The 26,670-nt window shown below is 32.1% G+C and overlaps 1 protein-coding gene across 1 annotated transcript; it reads right to left on the bottom strand.

The window, feature by feature from the left end:
* Positions 1–6,842: 6,842 nt before the first annotated feature.
* On the bottom strand, positions 6,843–17,670 carry LOC127723430 (serine/threonine-protein phosphatase 6 regulatory ankyrin repeat subunit A-like). The gene is made up of 3 exons (XM_052230053.1): positions 17,480–17,670; positions 12,631–12,679; positions 6,843–11,731 (listed from the first exon to the last, which is right to left on the bottom strand). The coding sequence occupies exon 3, from the start codon at positions 11,601–11,603 to the stop codon at positions 7,413–7,415; it is 4,191 nt and encodes a 1,396-aa protein (XP_052086013.1). The 5' UTR covers positions 11,604–11,731; positions 12,631–12,679; positions 17,480–17,670; the 3' UTR covers positions 6,843–7,412.
* Positions 17,671–26,670: the final 9,000 nt, after the last annotated feature.

Genomic DNA, 26,670 nt, shown 5'->3' with positions numbered 1-26,670 from the left:
ATTTTTCTTATATGTCTACACAAAATTTTTCAAACATTTACTAGTCCGAATAAAATTTTACTAGTCTGGGGCATATGACTAGTTGCTAACCATGCAGGCTGTTATAGAGACAACGGCACTTGAGTTATCGCATAGCAAAAGCTTTGATAACCAGTGCGTGATGGGATTCCCTTGACTAGTAGATACGTAGCCAGTGGTTGAGCTAGGGAAGTACTGCTTAAATAGCTCAGTCTGTTAAAGGGTTCACTTGTAACACCGAAGAGTGAAGTCTTGGAGGAGACAAGCTCACTGGTTACAAGTGATTTCTTTTATGAAGTTTAAAATCATATAAATAACCCTTAAGTTTAACCCCTTTTGTATAAATCTTAATATTTATTGGACATAAACATCATAACATATATGCACTGACTAAATCATCACCCCCCTTTTTGCATTGTGTTTGCTTAAATACACTCGTATTAATTCTTTGAATATATTAATCAAATTAACTAAGATATTTCCAGAAGCACTACAATGTTTTAAAATTGTGAACTAGTGTCATATCTTACCAGTTTTAACGCATGATAAGGTTATTCTTTAGTTTGTACGTTTCCTTTGTCTTTGTTTACAGCATGGCGGTAAATAAAACTTTCGGTTACTGGTTCCAAAATTGCTTCGGATCATGTTCGTTGGTCATCGGGAACAGTTAAATTTTAAATTTGTAAACGTTTGTTGTCGGCACTGGAACAGAAAATCCGGAAAATAGCAATACGTGCACTATATAAAGCTATATATGGGAAGTACCGCTTCATATCACCTTTAAGTTTCTGTCATTTGATAAATAATAACCTAAATGAATGTTTGCATAATATTGTTTAAACATTTTCTATTAAATGTTTTTGCGTAAATGTTTTCATAATATCATTTTAAAATGTTGTTAAAATATAAGCAACAAAATGATTTGTAAATACATTTTCTCAATATTAAATGCGCAACATTTATAAAATGTTTTCATCAAATATAATAAAGAAATGTTGTTAAAATATCAAAAAGGCATGTTATAAAAGCATTTCATGAAACGTTTTTAGAAAATGTTTTAAAAACATAGGAACAACATTGTTAAGAATGTTTAACCCATATGCTTTTAAAATGTTTTTCAGAGGTAGAACCTACATATCTTCTGAACATTTATAAAACATTCAAACAAAATATCTTAAAAAAAGTTATTGAAAACATTTTCATGAATATTTTTACATCATTGTAAAAACATCTTCAAAAAATGTTTTGAATAAATCTTTTTAAAATACCGAAAAAAATATTTACATAACATCACAAAAATATTTTTTCGACAACGTTTTGAGAAGACATTTATACAACCTTATAAAAATGTTTTGAAAATGTTTTGTGCTAACTGGGTGATAATTTATTACCACCTTTAGTTCAACAATTTTTCCCCCCGAAACAATAGCTGGACTGCCAACAAAGCAGACCTGTTTTTATACATTTAAATCATAACCGTGTCTTGAAAATTTAGATATTGAAAGTTGAGTCGGGTGGGAAATCAGATGTATAAAGACACTTTTATTTTCGTTTACAGAATTGTCCATTGTATTCATCAGCATTCAATAGTCACTGGTGTGTATACGATATGCCACGGCTGTTTTTTTTCCGATAATGTAATTTTTAATAAAGGAATGGCTGTAATATTATTTCTGTCAATGAAAAAATAACATCAAAAATGTGGTGCACACTGAATAACCCGCATAGCGGGTTATTATTAAATATGCACCACATTTTTTTCTAAATTCGATTTTAACCTTTTCGCTGCCAAAATTTATCAAAATCCAAAATAACGTTACGCCTATGACGTTGCTACTACAACGTCTACAATTGCCATTAAAAACCTTGTACCACTGCAGTGTAAGCGTTACGCCACACACATCAGTTATCTTCAATAAATCAAGTTCAAAATATACTGAATTGATGCAAATTTGGTTTGGCATATACTAATGTACAAACTACTTAATTCTTATTCAAAAGTAAATAAAATGTTTCTAAATATACAATATCCTGAATATGTGTGTAATGTAAAGATTACGTATATTTGTTTTGAAAGAGATATGCATTTACATTTGATGCCTTCTGAAAAATCCGTCTACAGAATTTTGATTCAAACTTGTGAGTTATTGCTATTAAACATTTCCTGGCGTAAATCATGAAACAAAACGTTGATGACGTTACGGTCACATGACAAAATTATGTCTATGATATGATAAACAAAACGTTGTCAGCCAATCAGAAGAAACGTTACATCAAAAATTAAATTATTTAAAGATAATAGCGTACAAAGATGATGCTAAAGGAAGGTTTTTATCGAAAAGTTTAAAAACACCATTTTAAAATATTTTAATGGCATATCTATGAATAGGCTAACAATATTGGAATTGCATAAGAATAATTTCCATAAGTATGGTAGAAACAAACCTGTCATTTAGTCATATATGAACGAACACTTTTCTTTTGTATAAATAATATGTGTTTTATTAGATGTGAAGGAAGTGCTTTACTCTACAATCCGTAAGAATTCAAAATGTGATGGTTGTGCATTTGCTTCAGCTTTCTGTAATTTATTCTGGTTCAGTTGTTTTCTTCATTGTCTGTGTTGTTCCTATTTTAGCCAGTACCTTATTGAGATTTTGTTATGAGAAATTATTACAAGTATTCATTTCAAAATCTCACATTTGGTCATGTTTTCATTTAATAATGATTTATGGATTTGGTAATTCACTAACACCATCTATGTACGTTTTAACAATAATCATTAGCCTGATAAATCTTGATATTTATAAAATTTTAACAGCTAGACCAGAGTCAATAGTGAACATTTTGTTCGTGAGGATTAATCCTGTTTTCGAGAATTTTTTTTGGTTGACTATTGTTTTGCTTTGAATCTTATGTCTTTTGGATTTAGTATTACTATTTTTCCACAGACCACAGCAACCACAAACATCCGATTCAACCGAAAAATAGATGTAAAAATACACGTCATGTCCGATCTGTATTTTCGTTAGATGTTTGTTCTGCTTTGTCATGATCTGATGACTTAAGCCATTTTCAACTGATTATTATAGTTTGTTCTTATGTTGTGTCGTAAAACCACTGTCCCAATCTACGGGAGGGCTGGGCACCTACACACATGTTTAACCTCGTAAAACTCTTCATATGCCTGTTTTAATTCAGCTGCCTGTGGTTCAGTTTTTGTCGTTGGTTCATGTCTGATTTATTAGTTTTTCTCAAGTTGTATAGTTATAAATTAGGACGTTAGTTTTCTCAATAGAATTATTTCATATTTTTTGTTCATTGTTGAAGGCCTTATAGTTGCCTATTATTGCTTATATCGTCTTAGTTTGAACTTGGGTGGATAATTGTCTCATTGGAAATCAGACCGTATCTTACTATTTTTACATTTCTTTTTCTACGTTTTATTACAAAGACAATCAATTTACAACACATGGCCCAGACAGTCTGACTTTCATTCCATCTTAAAGTAGGTCACTGTGACATATTGATCATGATTGAGTTTTTGGAATATTGGATGACGGAAATCAAATAAATTAATTTGCTTATCAAATAATACACTAAAAGGATGACACGTTTTGTCAAAACATGTTAGACAGCAGAACAGATCACAGTCACAACCAACACCTGACTCGTCCTAAAACAGACTTGCATTTCCTTTTTCATGTTTCACTACAAAGGAAATCAATCTACAACACATGGTCCAGATAGCTTGCACTTGTACGATGATAACACGTAGTTGGAACTAAAGTCCAACAACAAGACGGTTTGTGCTAAGGCCAAGGTGGTCTTATTTTTCTACAGTCATATTTTACGGGGCTCCATAAAACATATTCTTGACATCTTTTTTATTACGTAAACAAATATATGTTGGAAAAATGACCCTTCGATAGCAATAGCATATGCTTATAAAATTTATCAATATCACAGTCAATTAAACCCTCATACTAAAAAATATGAATATAAATACTGGTGTAAGTTATAATGTTACAAGATTGTATGATATATTCTATCCGTATACAATACTATCCGGTTTGTCCATACTACAGTGACGTTCATATTATGCAGCAAACAATTATATTTCTATATACAAACAGTCAGGATTCTACTTCGTCAACGTTATCTTCCATTACGCCAGCTAAATTTTACAATCCTACAAATGGAAACCATTATAGGGTTGACGCGCTGCCAATTTAGCTCATGAATAAATAATGGCAACAGTAGTATGCCGGTTTTCAAAAGTCATAAGTCGTTTTAGAAAAAACAAATCCGTGTTACAAACCGAAATCGAGGGAAACACATCAACTATTAAAGGAAAACAAAGGAACAAAAGGAACACCAACGTACTACAAAAACAAACAATAACACACATAAAACGGACTATTTGACTACAACTGCCTACATCATGAAAACCGATAAATATATCATAATAACACCGTTACGATCCTTATATGCCAGTTGTATTTCAAAACAAAAATGTATCTACTAGCTATAGAGCATCAGTTAATGTACTTTTCTGCATTTAGTCACCTCAAAACTATTGTCTGATCGGTTGTCATTGGGAATTTGAAAATGTCTAAAAACATTTAAAAAAATTCTAATTAAATATTTCGTGGAAGGGCAGACCAAAATTTTTCAGAGTTTAAAGACTAATAACCCTAGATAACACACAAAAACAAATAAAGTTTTGTTGAAGTTATGCATTTTTAAGATCCACTTCTAAAGTCTGTCGTCGAGTTCTTTTAGTAAAAAAATTGTGATTCGAACACATCTACTCTGTTATTATGACTCATTAGAGAGGTAATTCACCTGACCCATATATTTCATGTTTAAGCATTGTGAATTTTTAATGTAAACACCTAAACTTGTAGCCTCAATACACAAAAATGATAGAATCTGTTAGGAGAAGATCAATCAAATATCACTGCTTTACACGTTTTCAAGACAGAATAGTTTACTCAAACACGCCCGAACCTAAAAAAGTGCGTTTGACTTTCTCTTTTCGATGGAAATATTGCCCCTTTTTTAAAGATTTTTTTTCACAAAAAACTATCGTCGGGACAGAAAATGCAAATTAATGATTTTAACATATCAATATTTTACCTTTTTATGGATTTTTTTTTCGATCGAATTTATGCTTCTGCACAAAATAGATCCACTTGTATTTTCACCTACCATAATCGACTGTTTTATGAAAATTTGTGTATTATTTAAAAGATTACAAATATCTCGAAGCTCAATACTATGATTTAAGTAAAAATACGTATATAAGATGCATAAAATCCTAAATTAGGCCCCTTTATTACACTATTTAAGACCACAGAAAGAGGGGTAATTTTCATAGGCGCATAAACTGAGATATATCATATACCATAAGGAAATAAAAGTGTCTGAAGAACAACAACAAAAATTCATGATGACAATCATAGCAAAATCATTAGTTTTTTCTAAAGAAAAGTGGAAAGAAATAATAGAACAGAATTTTCTGAAGTTATAAAATAATCAACGACACTACTACCTTGACTTGTGTGGCAAGCGAGCTGCCCAACAAAATCATCAGTTGAACGACTATTTCATATGTTTAAACCTGACTGTATACAGAGGTCATTTAAAAAGTAAAATCACAAAAATACTGAACTCCGAGGAAAATTCAAAACGAAAAGTCCCTAATCAGATGGCAAAATCAAAAGGTCACACTCATCAAACGAATGGATAACAACTGTCATATTCCTGACTTGGTACAGACATTTTCTTATGTAGAAAATGGTGAATTGAACCTGGTTTTAAAGCTAGCCAAACCTCTCACTTGTACGATAGCTCGAGGTGATGCTATATTATCCATACTATTTCTTCCTAAAACATGAAGTATAGATACCTTTTCATCTTGAAGTGGCGAATAACATTTTTTATCACTGAAAATATGATATGATTTTGTGCCTGTGCGTGTATTCAACCCTCCAGCAAAAATACTATTTGTCAATATCTTTCCTCCTATACATTTATAGAAATATCATTGGTTTCAAGCAACCGCGTGAAGACCATGTATATTTTTTACTAGGTTAATAGGCGGGGCTTATTTCAATACACGACTAGTAGAGGTGTGTTGCCCCTTTATATAAACAACACGGTGTTGAGGAAAAATCTGAAAGGTTTCAACAGACGAAGAAATTGATGATGAACGATTGAAATAAATTAATAAAAAACATTTAAAGCTAACAAGTTGTTGTTAATTTTGGCATTTGCTTTTGTTTAGACAAATGGAATTAGGTTCTTAATACCAAGTATTGAAGACTTAATCACTTTGATAGGCCACTAGTCTAAATCTAACATGTTTAGATAGTAGGTAAAATAAATTCGTTACTCAGTTTGCTAGTGACCTAATACGATATATATGGCGTCTTCGCTCTCACCCCATATGTAATTTACTGACCCACATATATCGTATTAGGTCGCTAGCACATCATGTAACTAATAATATCTTGTTCAATATATCCTTATCATTTTTAAAGTATGACGAAAAAACTAGTGGGTGATATATAAAAATATAAATGTATATCCTTTAGTAAATTTGAAAAAAAGTCTGTTATTTCCCCCCATATGTAGTCAATTATAAGAAGCATATCTTTCTCAAACGATAATTAAAAACCGAAACTCTTCACACATGGGGCTTTTGATTCACCTTAAATAAAAACTATTTTATAGTTCGTTTCTGTGTGTGTTGCATTGTCGTTTTTTTGTTGCACTTCAGTGTTTCTGTTGTTTTGTTGTTTTTCTCTTATAGTTGATATGTTTCGCTGAGTTTTAGTTTGTAACCCGGATTTTTTTTTTCTCTCAATCGAATTATGGCTTTTTAACAGCGGTATAGTACTGTTGCCTTTATTTACACATGTACATTCTGGAAGATTTTGTTCTTGAAATTAGCTATAGGTTGAACGGCTCATTCTTATATATTGTGACATGCTTATTAACATTTTCTTTTTCAAACCAAAAACCTGTATCAAGAAGAATATTGTCATACCCATATCAGTATAAGAGTACTAAAACAAACTTGTACATATAAATCAACATTGTGTACATCATATAATGTCCTTACTTATAATTACCAATCCAAAAATAGTTATATCTAGATCCACTATTTGTTTTGTCAGATGGGGAACCAGTGATAAGCTAGCTGATAATTCTGCTTGTTTAACTTTGAACTTTTCTTATACAGGTATTTTTGAATAAGTAACACACAGAACATTACCTTCTTTTCTTGTATGAATATAATTTACATTGATCCCCCCCCCCTCCCCAAATCCAAAATATATCATTATTAACAAAAAATCAGCCAATAAGGTTTAACTTCACTTTTACTAGTGTTTACTTTTTTTGAAATTACGCCTACTCCTTTTTATAGAAACCTGGTTCCATCCCTGCACATTGTTCTCTTCAATCGGTAAACGCTTTTGAGGTAACAACATTTCAGTCAATTTCATATCCCCGATCTTCCTAGCTAAAGACAATGGTGTTCTGTCTATTTTATCAGCCTTATTGATATCGGCCCCATTTTCAATAAGTAGCTGAATGACTTTATAGTGATTTTCGGTTAGAATTTTGTATTTTGATCCAAAATGATCATTATGTTCGTATAGTTGATTGGGATAATCTTCATGCAGTTGACCGAAATCCTCATATAACTTATATTTTTCCATTTTACGATGGAAATAAAATTCCCCATGATTATCCTCAATACTTTGTAATACACACGCTATGAGAGGTGTAGAGCCGTACGAGTCAGAGGCATTTATATCAACCCCTTTATCCACAAGTATTTTAACAATTTTGTCGTTTCCGTCTCTACTCGCTTTATGAAGCAAAGTTCGCCCAAAACTATCAACTGTATCAACAGAAGCCCCTCTATTTATTAAAAGTTGTACTATTTTATGATTGCCATACAAGTATGCAGCATGAAGGCATGTTTTTTTGTTTAAAATATTTGCTCTTTGAACCTTTATATCAGTAACAGCCCCTTGATCGATCAAAAATTCAACTATGGTATAGTGTCCACTAATACACGCACCATACAAAGCTGTTTGACCATACCGACCAATTAAATTAACTTGCGCTCCTTTTTGTAGAAGAAATTGAACAGTGTCCAAGTAACCTTCTCTGCATGCGTCATACAAAGCTTTATTTAAGTTTGCTCCTGTTTCTAAAAGCATATCAACTATTTCATAATATTTTCGTTGGCATGCAGCAAACAATGGAGTGTATCCATATCGAATTGTCAGAGACAAACCATCATCTTCTTGAAAATCATCTTCTTCAACAGTCAAGTCTACTTTTGCTCCATATTTTAACAGTATTTTGACTACTTCCGAATGTCCTTTTCTACATGCCAAACACAGCGGAGTTTGTTTAAACCAAGTGGATACATAGGGTTCGTTGGGGCTGAAAAAACAATTAACCTGTACCTCATTATATAACATTTCATAAATGTGTAATTTAAATTCTCCACTTATACATGCCTGATACAGTTCTTTCAATCTATAGTCAGTTTCATAGTGCTCTCTCCTCCTAATATGATCGTGGTTCAATATGGCATAATCCTCTGTTTCCATAATATATCCTATTCTTGTACTTTCGTGAGAGAATAGAGTACTCTTTGTATGATTGTCAAAGCATATGTGATTTTGAAGATACTCTGATAAATCATCATTTCCACCAATATCTGCCAATATCATAGGGGTGTATCCATACTTATATCTTTTATTAATATCAGTCCCATTTTGTAGGAGCATCTTTACTTTATCACACAGACCTAACCTACACGCATAATATAACATAGTTTCATTAAAGTTTGATAACTTTTCTGTGTGACCGTAAGTTACAAGCAACTTGGACAACTCCTTATTTCCAGCTTCAAATACTGATAGCAAAGCAGTTTTTGTGTCTTCCTCTAATATTGCTATAGAACAACCGTTTTCTATTAGAAATTCTGATACATTATAATACCCCTTGTATATTGACACAAAAAGCGCAAATTTTCCATTTTTTTCAGGTATGTTAAGATCTAAGCCCTTGTCTATTAGAAACTGGAGTAATTCGACGCTATTTGTACCGCATGCAACGTGTATCAATGTTCTCCCATTAACATCTCTTTCTGTAAAATCCGCACCTTGATCTGACAGAATTTTGATTGCCTTAATTGAACCATGTTTACATGCCAATGTTATGAGCGATTTCCCATCAACTCCTTTATAGCCTAAATCTCCCCCTTTATATAAAAGAATTTTAACCGCTCTATCACAGTCCTTTTGAACAGCACAATACAACGCTTGATTAATATCTGCTCTTTCTTCTAGTAACATTTTTATCAAGAAACCATGGCCTTGTTGACAAGCAGCAACCAAAGGCATTTCACCAAAGTTCGTTTGCATGTTTACATTTGCCCTATTTTTTATCAGCGACTTAAAAGTTTCTATGTCTCCTTGTACACATGCTTCGTATAAAGGAGTCCATCCATTTCTAATCAAATTGCTGGTAGTGTCTTGTTTCTGAAGTTTATCTTTTCTGTTTTCTTTTACATTTGAATCTTTATTTGGTCCTATTTCGTCTTCCCCTAAAGGTTTCAAAATGCGTTCATCCACAATTTCACCCTCTGTCTTTGCCAAATGTAAAGGGGTGTGTGCGTCTCTATTCGGATGGTTGATATCTGCTCCATATTCCAACAGTGTTTGTATTAAGTCTACAGAGCCTTTCCTACAAGCTTTGTGCAAAGGTGATTCTAAATCCACATCAAGCATGTTTACATCTGCATTTTTGTTTATTAACATTCTGACTATATCATTGTGTCCACCATAACAGGCAGCATGAAGTGGCGTTTTTCCATCATTATCGACTGTAAAAATGTCGGCATTATTATCAATGATTAACTTCACTATCCTTGTATAGCCCTCCTCGCATGCAATAAATAAAGCAGTTTTCCCGCTCGTATCGACACTATTTATGCAACAGTCTTCTTTTAAAATTAGGTTTTCAACTATTTTGTCATAGCCACCATGGCTAGCAACTATTAGTGAATCGCTACATTCGCAAACATTTGCTCCTTTTTCAATCAAAAGTCGTGCTATGCTTTCATGACCACTTAAACAACAAACATACAAGGGTGTGCGATTATATCTATTTCTTTTATTCATATCAGCATGTTTATCTATTAGTTGTTTAACTAAACTGTAATGCCCACCAAAACATGCAGTATAAATTGGTGTTTCGCCATTTTTATTAGTTTCGTTTAAGTTCGATCCGTTATCCAGTAGGATTTCGACCGTGCGTAAATGTCCTTCCCGACACGCAGCTGTCAATGGCGTGAACCATCCATTTTGTGCATCAACATCAGCTCCCACAGAAATAAAAAGATCAACAATTTCTTCATAACCACGCATACACGAAATGATGAAGGCGTTAATCCCATTGTCATCCTTGATATCAATACATCTCCTTTTAACGTCATCATCTATATCTTTCATAACATCTAACAACTTTTCTCTGTACTCTTTGTATCTCATTTGCACATTGTTCAAACACCAATGTATTTTTCCATTTTTAAGGTCCAATTTAAGCCTATCTAAATATTTCTGTTCATCAGTCGAAGAAATAATTATTGTAAACTCACCATGTGGTTTTTGTAGTGACTCTAGTTGTACACGTTCAGATATTAATTTATCATCTGCAAATTTCAGAATCGGCGCGACTAATGATTTACCAAAGTAATCACATAAAAAGTCAAACATTTTATCGTGTATAACTTTGTATTCTTTATCTACTTTAATAAAGTAAGTGTCAACGCAAGCGTCCAGTTTGTCTTTAATTGCTGAGAGAGATGTGTCACGTCCTAATCTGCAGCAATCAAAAATGATTTTAAATTTCATTTCTTCCTTAATTTCTAAATTGTTTGTTACATCAAAATTAGTTTCGGTGATAGTGCCGTTGTTTATAACACAAAGTAATAATACACAGAGTTTCTCTCTGTCAAAAATTTTCAGTTTATCCCACTCATCAGAAAACATATTGTATGGACTGTTTAGAAACTCATTTACATCAAAGACGTCATGCTGAGTGAATAGAAAGCACATTAATGGGGAAAATTCTTTTTTTATTACAATATCTGTTAACAATCTGTCATTCTCTTTGAGATATTTTCGGGCTATTTTGACTTTATCTTCAGATGAATAGTTCCCTGTTAAATCAAATGGTTTCTGAAATGACTTTATCACTTTTTGAACATTTTCCTGTTTAAAGATTTCTGTACGACAAGTGGCTAATACTTTTGACAGTCCCTTAGATAGAATATATTTGACAAAGTCCTCAATTCTCATCCAGTTCTCAATATACTTGATATTTGCTGTATATTTCCCAAAAATATCATCTATAAAAAACACTTGACGAATATTATCTTTAAATCTATTTTTGATGTCTTTAACATTACTGCACGGTACTATTCTGTATCCCTTTTCATAGCATAACTGCAATGCTAAATTCTGTGCAGTAAGGGTCTTCCCCATTCCGGAAACTCCAGATAACAGTACACAATGCTGGTCTTCAAATATTTCTAATATATCAGTAAAAATGTCTGTTTTGATAAAATCTTTACTATTTTGCTTCCATCGTTCAATTTCGGGAATATCAGCATCTGCAAAAGCACTTGATTATTAACGGTCATGTCGATTAAATAGCTTAATTTTGGCCAGACCCAAAAGTTTCATGAGTTGTGTTTTGAGTACTGTTCTTTTTTATCATTACTTTATTTTTAACCAAAGTTTTGATGCTTGTTTCTTGTATCTTGGGTACTTGCGAACTTTAAGGAAGCTATTAAGCCAAGAGTTCCAAATGGTGAAGTTGAAATCATCCCTTCGTAAATTTTACAGACGCCATCACGAGTTGGTTGACCATTATGGAATAACCGTTTCACAGATGATATCGGATATGTTCCTTATGTCGTAACTACAATACCCTTCCCTTTTCACGAATGTGACTTACCGAATGAGACTATTTACCGGATTTGTAATAACATAAGCAACACGACGGGTGCCACATGTGGAGCAGGATCTGCCTACCCTTCCGGAACACCTGAGATCACCCCCAGTTTTTGGTGGGGTTCGTGTTGCTTAGTCTTTAGTTTTCTATGTTGTGTAATCTGTACTATTATTTGTCTGTTTGTCTTTTATTTTTGGCCATGGCGTTGTCAGTTTGTTTTCGATCTATGTGTTTGACTGTCCCTCTGGTATCTTTCGTCCCTCTTTAAATTAGTGAATTATCATAACCCCATATAATATCATTAGCCATATATGTAGTTACATCGTGGTAAATTTGGCAAAATATTTAATGTAAAACTGAAATCTCTAGAACAAACAAATATCGATTTTGTTTGTATGAATTATTGATTTAATTTTCGATATTCAGAATTTCCATTTATTGAGGTTTTGTCTTTTCTTATGTTACAAAACGTGTTTTGGTTTTGAAATATTTGAACTATTTAAGGCTTATACAGAAATTAAACTTTCAAGTTGTTTATCTTATGATTAAACAGACCATATAAGGATTCGTATTCCAATAATGTCTTCCCTTGTGAGGCCACAGTCTGCAAAGTAAAAGGAGTCTGTCAGTTACTGTTAATGTCGAAAAATAATTAACATTATAATTCTCGACAGCGGGATGCAGAAGCTAGCTCTTTAAAAGACATATTATATAAACAAAGAAATAAACCATTGAATTGCAGCTGATTCTTTATACACGATATAAATATGCAGATAAGTATTACTTTCAGCGTATGGTTATGACGGAAATTTACATGAATCCTCTTTGTCTGAACATATCCCGTTTCCTGGTGCTTAAATTACTAATGAACATGCCGCAATCAAGTACTTACTAAGACAATAATGTGGAAGATTTTGCAGAAACAAATCGTTGACAAATTATATAAATATGTGAATATGTACCGGCAAGTTTTTAAGAAACGTGTGGAAAGTATTGCTGTAATCCAAATCTAAGAATAAATACTAGCTTTTTATGTACAGTTATATGCTCAGGTATATATAAGGTAAGTTGACAGGGCCATTATCTTCGCTATGCATTTATCGTCAGATGAGTCGATGGTTAAAGCCATGGTCAATGGTTAAAACAAAAAACATGACACAAACTGTACAGTTAACACTTCAGGACTTATAAAAGTACACATTTCTTTTTTAGAATTCCGATCTTCGTATTAGGCTTCATATCTGAGATATCGTATAATTCAATTAACACATAAAGGCGACTATAAAACATTTGAAATCATGATAACAATCTTACTTCATAATAACCTTGCTATAGCATAATCCAAATTAAACCTTATTATCCTAATATCAAAATTTGGTCAATCAGGTTCTTATGTATTTTTTGTAATACATATGCACCTTTCTAAACCAAGTTAGTGTATGCCATGTAATAAAACTACTAAAACACAGTGACTGTGTCTCTGACTCATTTAAAATACCTAAGCCTTTATATTTGGTCTGAATGTTTAGTATTCGTATTATCATGTGATAAAGTCATGCTGATTCTGCGATGCACAGTTTTCTCTGCTTTCAAAATGTTTCTGTCATGGTTTTTTTTTTAAATACAACCGTAAACTTCATGTGGCATATACTATTGATATCGTTTTCGGACTCCACCAGGAACTTGGTAATTAATGTTTATATTAATTATGTGGAAAACAAAATGGCCGGAATGGTGTGATTTTAAATCAGCAACATGTCCTATATTTATTTAGTTAAATATAAGTTCAGAAGTACATCACTTTGACGATTGATAAGGTACAAAAACACATTTTAATACAAAAGGACAGAGTGGCGGTGACCTGTGGATGGACGCCAGGAAAATATGCGTTGCCACTTGCAGTGAAAGGAAGTTCCCATAACAGAAACAACGGATGGATTTACTTGTATTGAAAAACATTTATACCCGAAATGTAGAAGATGAATCAGTTAACGCGGTATGGAAATTATTAAGGGACTATTGCGAATTGTTTTTTACAGTTACAGGGCTACAATATTGTTAACCACAAGATATACTAGTATAATGTCATTGGCAAAAAATTAGATTTCAGTTAGTCCGGTTGGCACAATAAATGAAGACACTATAGTTGGAGTGAATTTCAATTTCCTGTCGCCAACAAATAGAGTTCTTTGATACAAAAATTTCAGCAAAATTTTAAACATTTGTTTTTCATTACAAATTTTATTTATTACACTGTTAGTTGTTACTTTATGATATGGTACAAAAATCAACCAAACAAATCAATTCGTTTTGACCCCAGATGACTTTTAAAATGTTTATATCATTGAAAAATCTCCAAATTATCTCCCTTTGGTGCAAAAATGCCATTTTTTGCAATAAATTGAACTATCGTTTTAAACTCAACGGTGACCTATATTTTTTATCATTTTTTTTCAAATAAACTGTACCTAGACTTAACAAATGTAAAATATAAGCGATTTCTGTAATTTAGTTCTTTTTTATTTCGATATTACCTCTATCTCTCCTACAGAAAAAAAGTACCTTAACAAAAATGTATGCTTCGTTCGAAGGCAGATTGTGAGCTTAAATGAACGGTGACCCCATTGTTTTATTCTATTTTTCTATTAAGTATATGATAAAATTCATTTATACAAAATAATAGCGAAATCCTATATTTAGAAAAAAAAATGAATTTATACCCTCGAGCCCCCTTAAATGAAACATGTATGGGAACAAATAATGTCAGTCAATGTTCAACTCGACATGTGCCTCACTTATTGATTTCTTTCCACATCTGAAGTTTTCTACGATGTTATGTAAAACTTTTGATTGCACAAGAATTGCCTGCACCATTTTTTATAAATCCTATAATTAATAATACATAGTACAATAAACCCGAAGATGACAGAAATGCAAATGTAAACAGAAAAATCAATGATAATTTAGTCAATGCATATGCTTTATCTTTCACTTAAATGTCGCCTTAATGTATGCAGAAAATGTCATACAATTTGTACTGTAAAATATATAGCGTTTTCTATATTAGAATTCGAAACGAATAAGGCTATCTATCCTTTTTAATAATGCAAATTAAGTGCAACAGCTTTTGATTAAAAGTAAATAACCACCGACAAACTTTCAATTTCGATATACCGCATATCGGGTTTTTTTTTGCGGGTATACAAATTCGCGATTTAGGGGCAACAAAGTATACAAAAAATTTTGACGGTTTTTATTTAGGTGGATATTTTAATCCCAATTAAATATTTTGGCGGATACTGAAATGGTTGCAGTTAACACGTGTTATGGTTAAATGATTCTTTTAACTGCATGAAGCTTTATTTATTGATTATATTTTGATAAAGTTAATCAATAGAATACAGGTATTTAGATTACGGTTGATCTTTTAGAGTGCATACAATCTAAGACTCTCTCATCTTGCAATAGTATTAAAACATTTGACTTTTCTACACTTTGCACAAGTATTCCCCATTCCAAACTTAAAGACAAATTGAAAGAGTTGGTATTACTTTGTTTCATTAAAAAGAATGGCGAACGTAGATACAAGTATCTTGTCTTGGAAAGGGATAAATCCTACTTTGTAAAGAATTCTCTGAAACTGACATTATCAAAATGCTTGATTTCTTGATTGACAACATATTTGTTACGTTTGGAGGACGTGTTTTTCAACAGACTGTCGGAATTCCAATGGGAACCAATTGTGCCCCTCTTCTTGCCGACTTGTTTCTTTATTATTATGAGGCTGACTTCATACAGGAACTTCTTAGGAAGAAAGATAAGAAGTTAGCAATATCCTTTAACTTTACGTTCCGCTATATAGATGATGTTCTCTCACTAAATAATACAAAATTTGGTGACTATATCGAACGAATCTTTCCAATCGAACTAGAGATAAAGGATACTACAGATACAGTTAAGTCTGCCTCATATCTTGACTTACATCTAGAAATTGACAATGAGGGTCGGTTGAAAACAAAACTTTACGACAAAAGAGATGATTTCAGCTGCCAAATTGTGAACTTTCCATTTCTATGTAGCAACATTCAGCGCCTGCATACGGAGTATATATCTCCCAATTGATACTATATTCCCGGGCTTGTATTTCCCTTCGTAAATTTTACGGACGCCATCACGAGTTGGTTGACCGATATGGAATAACCGTTTCACAGATGATATCGGATATGTGCCTTATGTCGTAACTACAATACCATTCCCTTTTCACGAATGTGACCTACCGAATTAGACTATTTACCGGATTTGTAATAACATAAGTAACACGACGGGTGCCACATGTGGAGCAGGATCTGCTTACCCTTCCGGAGCACCTGAGATCACTCCAGTTTTTGGTGGGGTTCGTGTTGCTTAGTCTTTAGTTTTCTATGTTGTGTCATCTGTACTATTATTTGTATGTTTGTCTTTTATTTTTGACCATGGCGTTGTCAGTTTGTTTTCGATCTATGAGTTTGACTGTCACTCTGGTATCTTTCGTCCCTCTTTGATTAGTTACGAAATTTACCGGACCTTTGATGTACTAATTAGATCATAAAAATTATCATGGGTGACTTGCAACTCTTATATAATTTGGAAATGAATAATAAGGATAAAATACCTGATACACTTTTAAATTATCAATTTCTTTATTATGTAAGCAATTGACTAGTTAACACATGATAGCAAGAGAACAATTGTCTTTGCATTTATGTTGTTTAAATTAACATAAACCATTATTGATCCGACAAACGGGGGAAAAAGATAGTTTACATAGTTGTTGCAAAGATAGTTGTAGCTATTAGTAATTACCGAACGTATGCATACATTTTCGTGATTTCTCCGTACCCGTCAAAATAAGCGAAAATAACCCCCCACGAAAATAACCCACTATACAGTATTTGCGGTACTAATGTTACTCTCCATTCAAATCGTTTCAAGTTCAAAGTACAACAAATACTACAAAATTAAAGTGCACCTTTTGACACCAAAAACATAAACAAATCCTGATGTAAGAATAACATGATTTTCAGTTGATTAGACTTCTTTTCAGATATACTTTTACTTCATTTATACATCTTTTGTACTTGAAGATGTTCATATATATTGAAAAAATGTCCAAATATTTTCAATATGATATGTATCAAATAGTAGTAAAATCTCATGATAAAATTTCGGGCCGTATTCAGAGGCATCACGATTGTGTTGTTTGCTGGAATTTATAAACAAGCAACCAGTTTTGTTCAAACATATGTCAATGAATCAAACATTAACATTCCAAGAGAGGACTCGTTTACAGCTATAGATCCTCACTCTATATTTTTCATTTGAAGGGTAATTGATAATATATATTTCTTTTGCTATTATAACTTACATTTTCAAGTTTCAAGATCCTCTCATTATTCAGACCCAACTTTGTCCCTATTTCTGTGAGTTCTGTGTGTACTCTTGAAAACTCTGTATCAGCTGATTTACAAATAACATCTGCATATTCCACTAATGCTTGTATCTCCTGCCGAATATTATCGACTAATTCAAGACCAGTAGTTGTACCTTGGAATAAGCTTGTACCTAATAATAATATAACATTTATCAAAGGAATAACCAATCAAAACTGAACAGCATTTGATACACATTGCGTGTATTTGTAAATAATAAATGATTATATTACATTTGTTATCAAGTTTTATGTTAACACGATTTTGTCGAAATAATTTTTAGAATCGTTTTGTGATAGGATTCAACGGAAAATAAAAAATGTAATAGTCCAAATTATTTGATGTAGTTACCAGTTATCCGGTCATCTCCATGCAATCGTATGTTATAGTGAAAACATTTTGTGTATAAATGAATAGATTGTTGCTTTATAACGTACAGTTATAAGAAATATACTTAAAAGGGGTGCTATAGAGTAGAACAGAAGAATCACAGTAGGATGGACATTTATATCTTATATAATTTTTTTTTATGTATGAGAATAATAATACTGTAGCTAATATTTGTTTTACATTTTCAGGACGAAACCAAATTTAGAACTGACACAAATAGATAGGTGCTACAAGTTAAGTCGACCAGACACCAGAAATGTAGGTTTAATTGATAAAGGTTAATCGATTGCATTGCAGCAGTTCAACGACGGACCCCTCAACGAGTTCTTACAAATATTCCCAGAAGTGTAGCAACCTCGCCTCTCACCACAAAGCTTTGGATTTAAAGTCTTCTTTTCGGTGGTTCCTCATGAAAGTTCTCATGGAGCTTAATTTTTCATCGATTTTTTTTTAAAGCGAATGACATTTGTTAACGTTTTAAAAAGAATCGACACACTGTTTTAAGACGGTGAAGAACGAAAAATTTTCATAATTCAAAAGATGTTTACATTCTAGTACAAACAAGTTTTAAAGTAAAGAAGATAATCTTCATGAAATAATCTGTTCTATAACATTAAAAGAAAGTGGATTTGTCCGAAATAAAAATTAATAAAGTAAAAGTCAAAAAGAAAAAAAAAGAAGATCTAAATTTTTTAACGTTTAATTTTCAAATCGTAACATAGTTCAAAAGATGTTAACATTCTAGTACAAAAAAGTTTTAAATTAAAGAAGATAATCTTCATGAAATAATCTATTCTATAACATTAAATAAGAAAGTGGATTCGTCCGAAATAAAAATTAACAAAATAAAAGTCAAAAAGAAAAAAAAAGATGATCTAAATTTTTTAACGTTTAATTTTCAAATAAAATACTGTAATTAATATTTACCATTTGTTCTCCATTTGTTTAGTTCTCTGATGATTTGACTCTCATCAATTCCATTTAATTTAAGAAGATAAATCAAATCTTCAATTGTTTGTAAGGACAAATTAAACTTCACTGTATCCCACTCCGTGAAATTACAGTGAGCCCAAGGATTTCTGATAGCTGATCTAACCTGGAGAAGATATCAAATATATATAAAATTTAGAATGGAAATGGTTAAAAGGTCAAAGAGACAAAAACCCGACCAAAGAGCGGAAAACAGCCGAAGGCCCACAATAGGCCTTTAACGCAGCGAGAAAATCCCGCACCCGGAGGTGGTCCACCACTGGCCCCTTAATAAAATTGTGAAAATGGACGTCACACTTAACTCCAAAACATATAAATGAACTAAAATTAAAAAACATACAAGACTAACAAAGACCAGAGGCTCCTGACGCAAAAATGCGGCGGGTTTAAACATGTTTTATGAGATCTCAAACCTCCCTCTATACATCTAGACCATGTAGAACAAAGAAACACATAGCAATAAACACAGTAAAACTCAGTTTAAAAGAATGTATACATATTCTTATTATAAAAGTACAAACTTGTTTGTTCAAAGAAAAGAAAAAGGAACGAAGGTTAGTTTAACTATGTTAATATGGACAAAGTACTGACGCTGTTCCTAATAAAAAAAAACAGTCAAACTTAGATGTTGCGGGAAAATTTGTTTTATGGGTTAAAAAGAAATCCTTACTATCCGCACAGTTCTTAGTTTACAGTAAGGAATACTTCATTACATAATAAGGATATCGACTAAACTATCATTATTTTCTTAATTATAACAACAATTTTTGAAAATAAAAAGGGATGATTTGTTTTTCCTGAAAGTTCTGCATTACAAATAAAGTAAGGTCTATGGCGGAAAAATGATTTTTATTTTAAAGTTCCCTCAAGCTATACAATATTGACAAATTTAATACAATAATTCTTCCGTTAAACTAAAGTGCTAAATAGAAAGTAATTTAAAAAAAATCCCAATGCATAACAAGAGCAGATATTGCTAATCATGAACATCAATTTGGAATGAATATTGCAATATTGATTTATCAAAAAAGAGAAGCGAAAGATATCAACGAGATATTCGTAATGATAATTCACAATTCAGTCGCATACTCGTCAAACAAATACAAAATCGGAATCTCCTAGGAATAATATTCCTTTATCTAAGGTAAATTGTCATGTATCATAAGTGCAATCCGCTATTTTTATCAGTTTACAATGTTGTGTAGATTTCAAATTGGTATCTAAAAAGTGCTTATTCCTGAAGGAATAATAGTATATTCAAAATCCAGGTGGTAAAATCACTTGTATTAAAATGTAATAGTCTTCATATCAAATCAATGTACTGATATATGTGAAATGCATATTCAGATTTAGATAAACATGAAAGAATTTAAAAAACGTTAAATAACAATATATATGCATATCCTTACGTCCCTTGCAGCCGTCTGTACATTAATAGGAAACGTGTCGATGCTAATGATCATCCCAAGCAGAGCTGAAGAATCACACGACTCATTAAACGCCGTATAATGTACCATGTTTGTTTGGAGGAAAAGCTTCGACAAGTCCACTGCATTCTGTACTTTGTAATCATAATTAACTGTACGATAACCATGATTTGTCTTGTTGTTATTGATTGGCTCATAATTTAAATAGACATTTCCTGCACCATATGTTCGAAGATGTCCTGGGTAAGTCTGAGCAAAGAGTTTAAGTGATTTGTAAAGGCTCGTCACAACAGGCTCCACATATTTTCGTAAAGCTTGCGATAAAATACTATGCAAACAAATACCAACCACGAGCCATCTTTTCTCGTTGTCTTCTAAGTCTTCTGGCGGACCTGATAGAATTTTAATATAATGTTTGGAAATGTTTATCAATAGTTTTGTTAAAATCAAAATAATCGTAACAGTTCTCATGTTTATACTAAATCTAAGCTGTGTTGATGCGAAGTTAACCACGTGTACAAACTCTATTTCTGAAATTCTTCGCTGATTTATCTTTTTCCTGACCTGTTAATTATTTTCGTTTGATCTTCGTTCTTTATAAGCCACAACTCAATAACGACGTCCTATATTCTTTCCTCTGAATTTCCAATTGTGACGTCATGAAAAAAGCCGAGCATGCCTGATGAACAAATCTTTTTGCGGAGCATTGGAAATTTAACTGTTTCGAGTGGAAAAATATGGTATCACATTCGGTGGAGTGAAAGAAACTATATATAAACAACCACAATTTTGTGTAGATGTAATTGATATTTTTTTTTAAAAAGACTAAAGATGCACAAATGAGACATTTAAAACTTCAAATCATCTTACATGACGGATGTTGCATTTCACGTATTCTTCTCTCTAAATCAACCGGAATTGAGCTTTTTATTGGTGTTGGGGTCTGAGTAGCCATTTAATCTACAAACACAAGGACCTTGCAAGTTACTGGTTCTGGAAAACAAATTATTCTTATACATGTTATAGTTAGCAATTAATTAAGACGAATACTGTGTAACATTGTGTTGATAATCAATTATGCATTATACAGTTCTACACAATATCCCATCTTTCAAATTACAGTTTGAGCTTCTCATCAGTGCCTAGTTAAAAAGTGTCATTACTTTGCGTCCGTCGCCCATCTGTATGTCATATTAGTGAAATAATACTTTTATTGTATTTTTTTTCTGAACTCAATGATTTCTGTTTCTGTAAAGTTTATGCTGAATTCAAACAACTACCTTGGTTTATCAGCAATTTGTACATTTTCCCTTTGGGCCTTATACATGTTATATTTTTTAGATAATGAATAGGACTTGATACTTGAAAATATTAGGCGATGACGTCATGTATCACTGCAGTAATGTCACGTTTTGTAAGCGTCAAAGTTTTTTAACTTACAAATTCATTTTACTTGATATTCGCAATCGAAAAAACATATAGTTAAGACAAATTGACGATAAAAAGAAGAATGGCATTTTAGTTTCTGATACTGACTTCATCAGCTCAAATATCAGCTCGCCCTAGCGGAATTGCCAGCTGACAATATAAGTATCAAATACAAAATTGCCATTATATGTATCTTGTGTACAGCAAGTAATACAGAATAGTAAATACAACAACAGAAAGGAGAAAAGAGATTTTTACTTCCACATGTTCCAGGTTTCATAACTGTTAAAATTCGTAAATGTTGGTGTCGCTGTGTATATTTAAATTAAATCACATGAATCCGTTCATGATATGAACATTGATTTTTTTCTATGAAGCATTTTATTTAAACATATTTAAAGATCAGCTGTTTTGTATGCACGCCTACCAAATAGTCAATTACAAGACTGCAGCATGCATGGCAAATTCGCTACAAACATCATTTGGTTCCGATTGAAAGGAAAACAAAACCATCTGGAGCAATCCGTGATTCTTGAAGTACAATATGTCAGAACCAGGAAGAAAAACTATGGATGAATGAAGATCAATAAATAGTCAGAATATAATTTGCTTATACATTTTGTTCAGATGTTTCCAAGGTACATCAAATATCAGGCTAGCTGTCCTAAAATATAAATTTTAGAACCATCATACATTTTTTTTTTTTGCTTTTAATTTTGATTTGTGTTGTCTTTGTAAATAAAAAGTTGATGTTTTAGAGTTTAAGAAGTTTGATTAAAAGATGATCCTAAAACATTCAAACTTAAACCAAATCCGCTAGTTTATATGTTGGCGTTGCTAGCACAGCATACCTATGCAGACACTATAAATCGAAGGTTAAAAAGTGGTTAAATCATAATAATCTAATAGGGAAGATGAGTTGAAGAGTCTCAACATACGTTATCATTTAGTTTTGATCGGATATAAACCATTGTCGCAACTGGCCGGCTTTGCTTCTAATTTGTATAAATTTTCAAATATTCCCACCTCTTGAACTGCAGGGTTAATTGCATATAAAATTTAGAGATTAAAAGGAATTGATGATCCTTGATAAGGTTTTCAGATTTAATGTAGATCTGATGGCATGCATGATTGCATTAGTGGGACGTTTTTCCTTCTATTCTAAAAGTAGTCAGAATCTAATCTTCTTTTCTCACAATCAGTGGACATATGATTACACTTGGAATAACTGTATGCGACAGGTTCATAACGGAAGATTTCAGTGAGTTAGCATATGATCGTATTTGCAATAAAACCAAACAGTGGGCACAAGGAGATCCTAACCTGTGCCCACTGTTTGGTTTTATTGCAAATACGATTTTGTTTCTAACGTTTTTAAGATAATATTTCGATTTTCTTAAGTTCTAAACACGTATCTGTAAAGTTCCTCGGTGTCATTTGTTACATTTACATCACAGGCACTTGTCTCAGAAAAAAAATTTCCTATATACCTTGTTATATTAAGGTATATAGGGGGAAAATTCTGAGACAAGTGCCTGTGATTTACATGTTACCATATGTACATGTGCATATTTTTATATGATTTGTATGGGTCAATTTTACTATCTTCAAAATAATGTTACTGACCTATATAAAGCTAAAAAGTTGTGAGTGAATTTAACAGAATCTACCGTAGATCTACTGCTAACATCAAATAGACAAATAAAATTCAAGAAGCAAACTATGCAGAAGATATAACTAATATAATAATTATATTTCGCATATACAAACAACAGCAAACGATGAAATAAGAAATGCACAGGCTACAGAAAGTTCCAGAAAACAAATCTTCTAAATATAAACCAGAATGTAATATCAGTAAGTATTAGATGTTTGATAAACTGGGAAAAAATGCACACAAAATCATGTACAAACTACTTTAATACTCACCTAGGAAAGTCATTCGTCCATACTGCTAAAGCTATTTGACATGATGGGATACAATACAAGTCTATAAATACAAGGACACCCCGTTTAAAGAAGTAGTCAATTTCATTCACAGGGACAAACTCTTAGTTGTCGAATTCTACTGAAAATTGAAAATAAAGGAGTGTAAACCAAATACCTAAAACATTATCTCACAATTTTACATAAAATTTCTATAACATCAGTTATTCATCTTTACATGTTGCTGTTGGTTATATCGTATATCGGATTTTTTCGCGATTTGAATGGGCAGGTTAAATTTTCGCTGTGTATAATTTTCGCTGAATCGGAATAAACACGCGAAAAAATAACTGTATAGTATTGTTAAAGTTGTAAACAACATAAACTAAATCATTTAACAGTTAATCAATATCAAATAAATACGAGTACTACAAACGAAAATACACTTTCAAGGAACGTAAAATGTTTACATTGGAGTATGATAAAAGATGAAGGTTTTGATCATTACAGGTATACACATATCCATGTAAATGTGATTTATTTTATTTTTACATTGCATGCAAAATGTTCGGGTATTGACACCAATTAATAGAACGTCGATAATTAACATTTTTAACATGTCACTGATTGCTGTGTTGTCAAAAGGTGTGACATGTATGATTAGCCTATTAATTATTATGAAAACAGAGATCTAAATTAAGTTTGCATATTCTTGTGATCTGTCGAACAACACAAAAGACTCGATAATTAACAGTCTTTCAAACAACCATGAATCTTGGAATATGCAGGGAAATTTACGCGGGTCAAATTTTTGCGTTTCTATAGGTGCCGCGAACAAAGCGAAAATTAACCACACGCGAAAAAAACCCGATATACCGTATACATGTATACACAATATTTATAATGTTTTACATATTTCCATCAAATATTGATTTAAAGAACATTGCTAAAATAATTTGTTTTTGCTAATGATGTCCTTCTTAAATCTTATTGGAATAAATACTCTAAATTTGTCAAAATCCTTCAAATATTTTGGGCTGTCTCCAGACGTTCATAACTTAATTACTTGTATCAAAATGATTCATAAAATTGAAAGTACCTTGGGTTGTAATACTATGAATTCAAGTAAAGGTCGAAAGACCCTAGTGTGAAATAAATTTGGGTGAAACTGGTCCTTTGCCTTTCAAATTCCTTTTAGGTTCCCTGAAAAACTGGCATAGTGTTAGATAAATTACGTGCTTTGGAAGGTCTTTTTGAATCGGTTGACAGTTTTGACTTTTTCACCCTTTAATTAACACTATCCACACAATCTTATCAGACAAAAGTTTTCCTATCTAACTAATTGGTCGTTTGATTAATCTGATTGCAAATGTATGTACTGCACATCATATATAATGCCTTTTTCCCTAAAGAAACTATGCTAGATATACTTACTGAAGGTGTGATGAGATAATTCAAGTCCAAAATGTTCTCCTTGACAACATTTATGCACCTTTCGGCAATAAAGTTGATCAACAGCTTATAGGTATTCCTATGATATATATACTTACTGAAGGTGTGATGAGATAATTCAAGTCCAAAATGTTCTCCTTGACAACATTTATGTACTTTTCGGCAATAAAGTAACTATGCTAGATATACTTACTGAAGGTGTGATGAGATAATTCGTCCAAAATGTTCTCCTTGACAACATTTATGTACTTTTCGGCAATAAAGTAACTATGCTAGATATACTTACTGAAGGTGTGATGAGATAATTCAAGTCCAAAATGTTCTCCTTGACAACATTTATGTACTTTTCGGCAATAAAGTAACTATGCTAGATATACTTACTGAAGGTGTGATGAGATAATTCAAGTCCAAAATGTTCTCCTTGACAACATTTATGTACCTTTCGGCATTAAAGTTGATCAACAGATTATAGGTATTCCTATGGGCCCCAGTTGTGCCCTTTAATAGCAGACTTGTTCCTTCACTATTTTGAATCACAGATTATAGTCAAACTCAGTAAAGAACCGTCTAAATTCCATTTAATTGATAAATTTAACAACATCTACCGTTATCTTAATAATATTTTTTCGTTAAATAATCTTGAATATTCTAAAGATACTGCTGAAAGTTTGCCATAAGGAACTTACTTTTTTAAATAAATCAAACATTAACAGCAATAACTGTCCTTTCCTAGATTTAGATATTTCAATATTACACCAGAAACTCTACACAAAAATGTACTACAATCGGAATGAATTTTCTTTCCCTGTTGTTAAGTTTCCTTTTTTGAACGGCGTAATTCCTTTGGCACCGTCTTACAGTGTTTATATATCCCAACTCGCTCGCTATGCTCTTGTCTGTAGTGACGTTTTGGATTTCAATGAGCGTAATCTATGTATTACTAGTAAATTGTGAAGTCAGGGATTTCGTTACCACAAATTACTTAAAACCGTTACTAAATTCTTCCATAGATACAAAAATTTGGTCTGCACGTTTGGCTATACGATACAGGTAAACCTATCAATCCTTTCAATAAACTTATTCTAAAAGGTTACCTACTCAACACAGTAATTAAATCTTTGAATATTGTTTTATTTGTATAAATATTGATTTTGTTATCATTAAATTAAACCCATACTAAATATTATACATATGTACTCTTACAGTTCCACAATCTGTCGATACCTATTTTTTGGCATTGCACAAGGTCATGTTTTTCTATTGTCTGTTAAGGTAGATAGGGTGTCTTCCTCCATCTTGGATTTTGAAATACAAGAAAACAATCGGTCTAGATCTTTAATAAAAGGTGCACATTTTGAGAGTAGTAGGTGATTCATGTGTAAGAATTTTCATTTCAATAGAGAAAATGACATATTTTATCATATTTATGGTTGTATTTCACACAAAAACAGAATACTTTTGTTTGATTCTATTTTTTCCAACTTTGCCACATAAGGGGAGGCAACTCAAATGTA

The sequence above is a fragment of the Mytilus californianus genome, unplaced genomic scaffold (genome assembly GCF_021869535.1).
Source record: "Mytilus californianus isolate M0D057914Y unplaced genomic scaffold, xbMytCali1.0.p SCAF_13, whole genome shotgun sequence".
NCBI classification, from domain to species: Eukaryota; Metazoa; Mollusca; class Bivalvia; order Mytilida; family Mytilidae; genus Mytilus; species Mytilus californianus.
The sequence above is the reverse complement of the archived record's forward strand: the minus strand, read 5'-3'. Positions and strand labels throughout refer to the sequence as shown.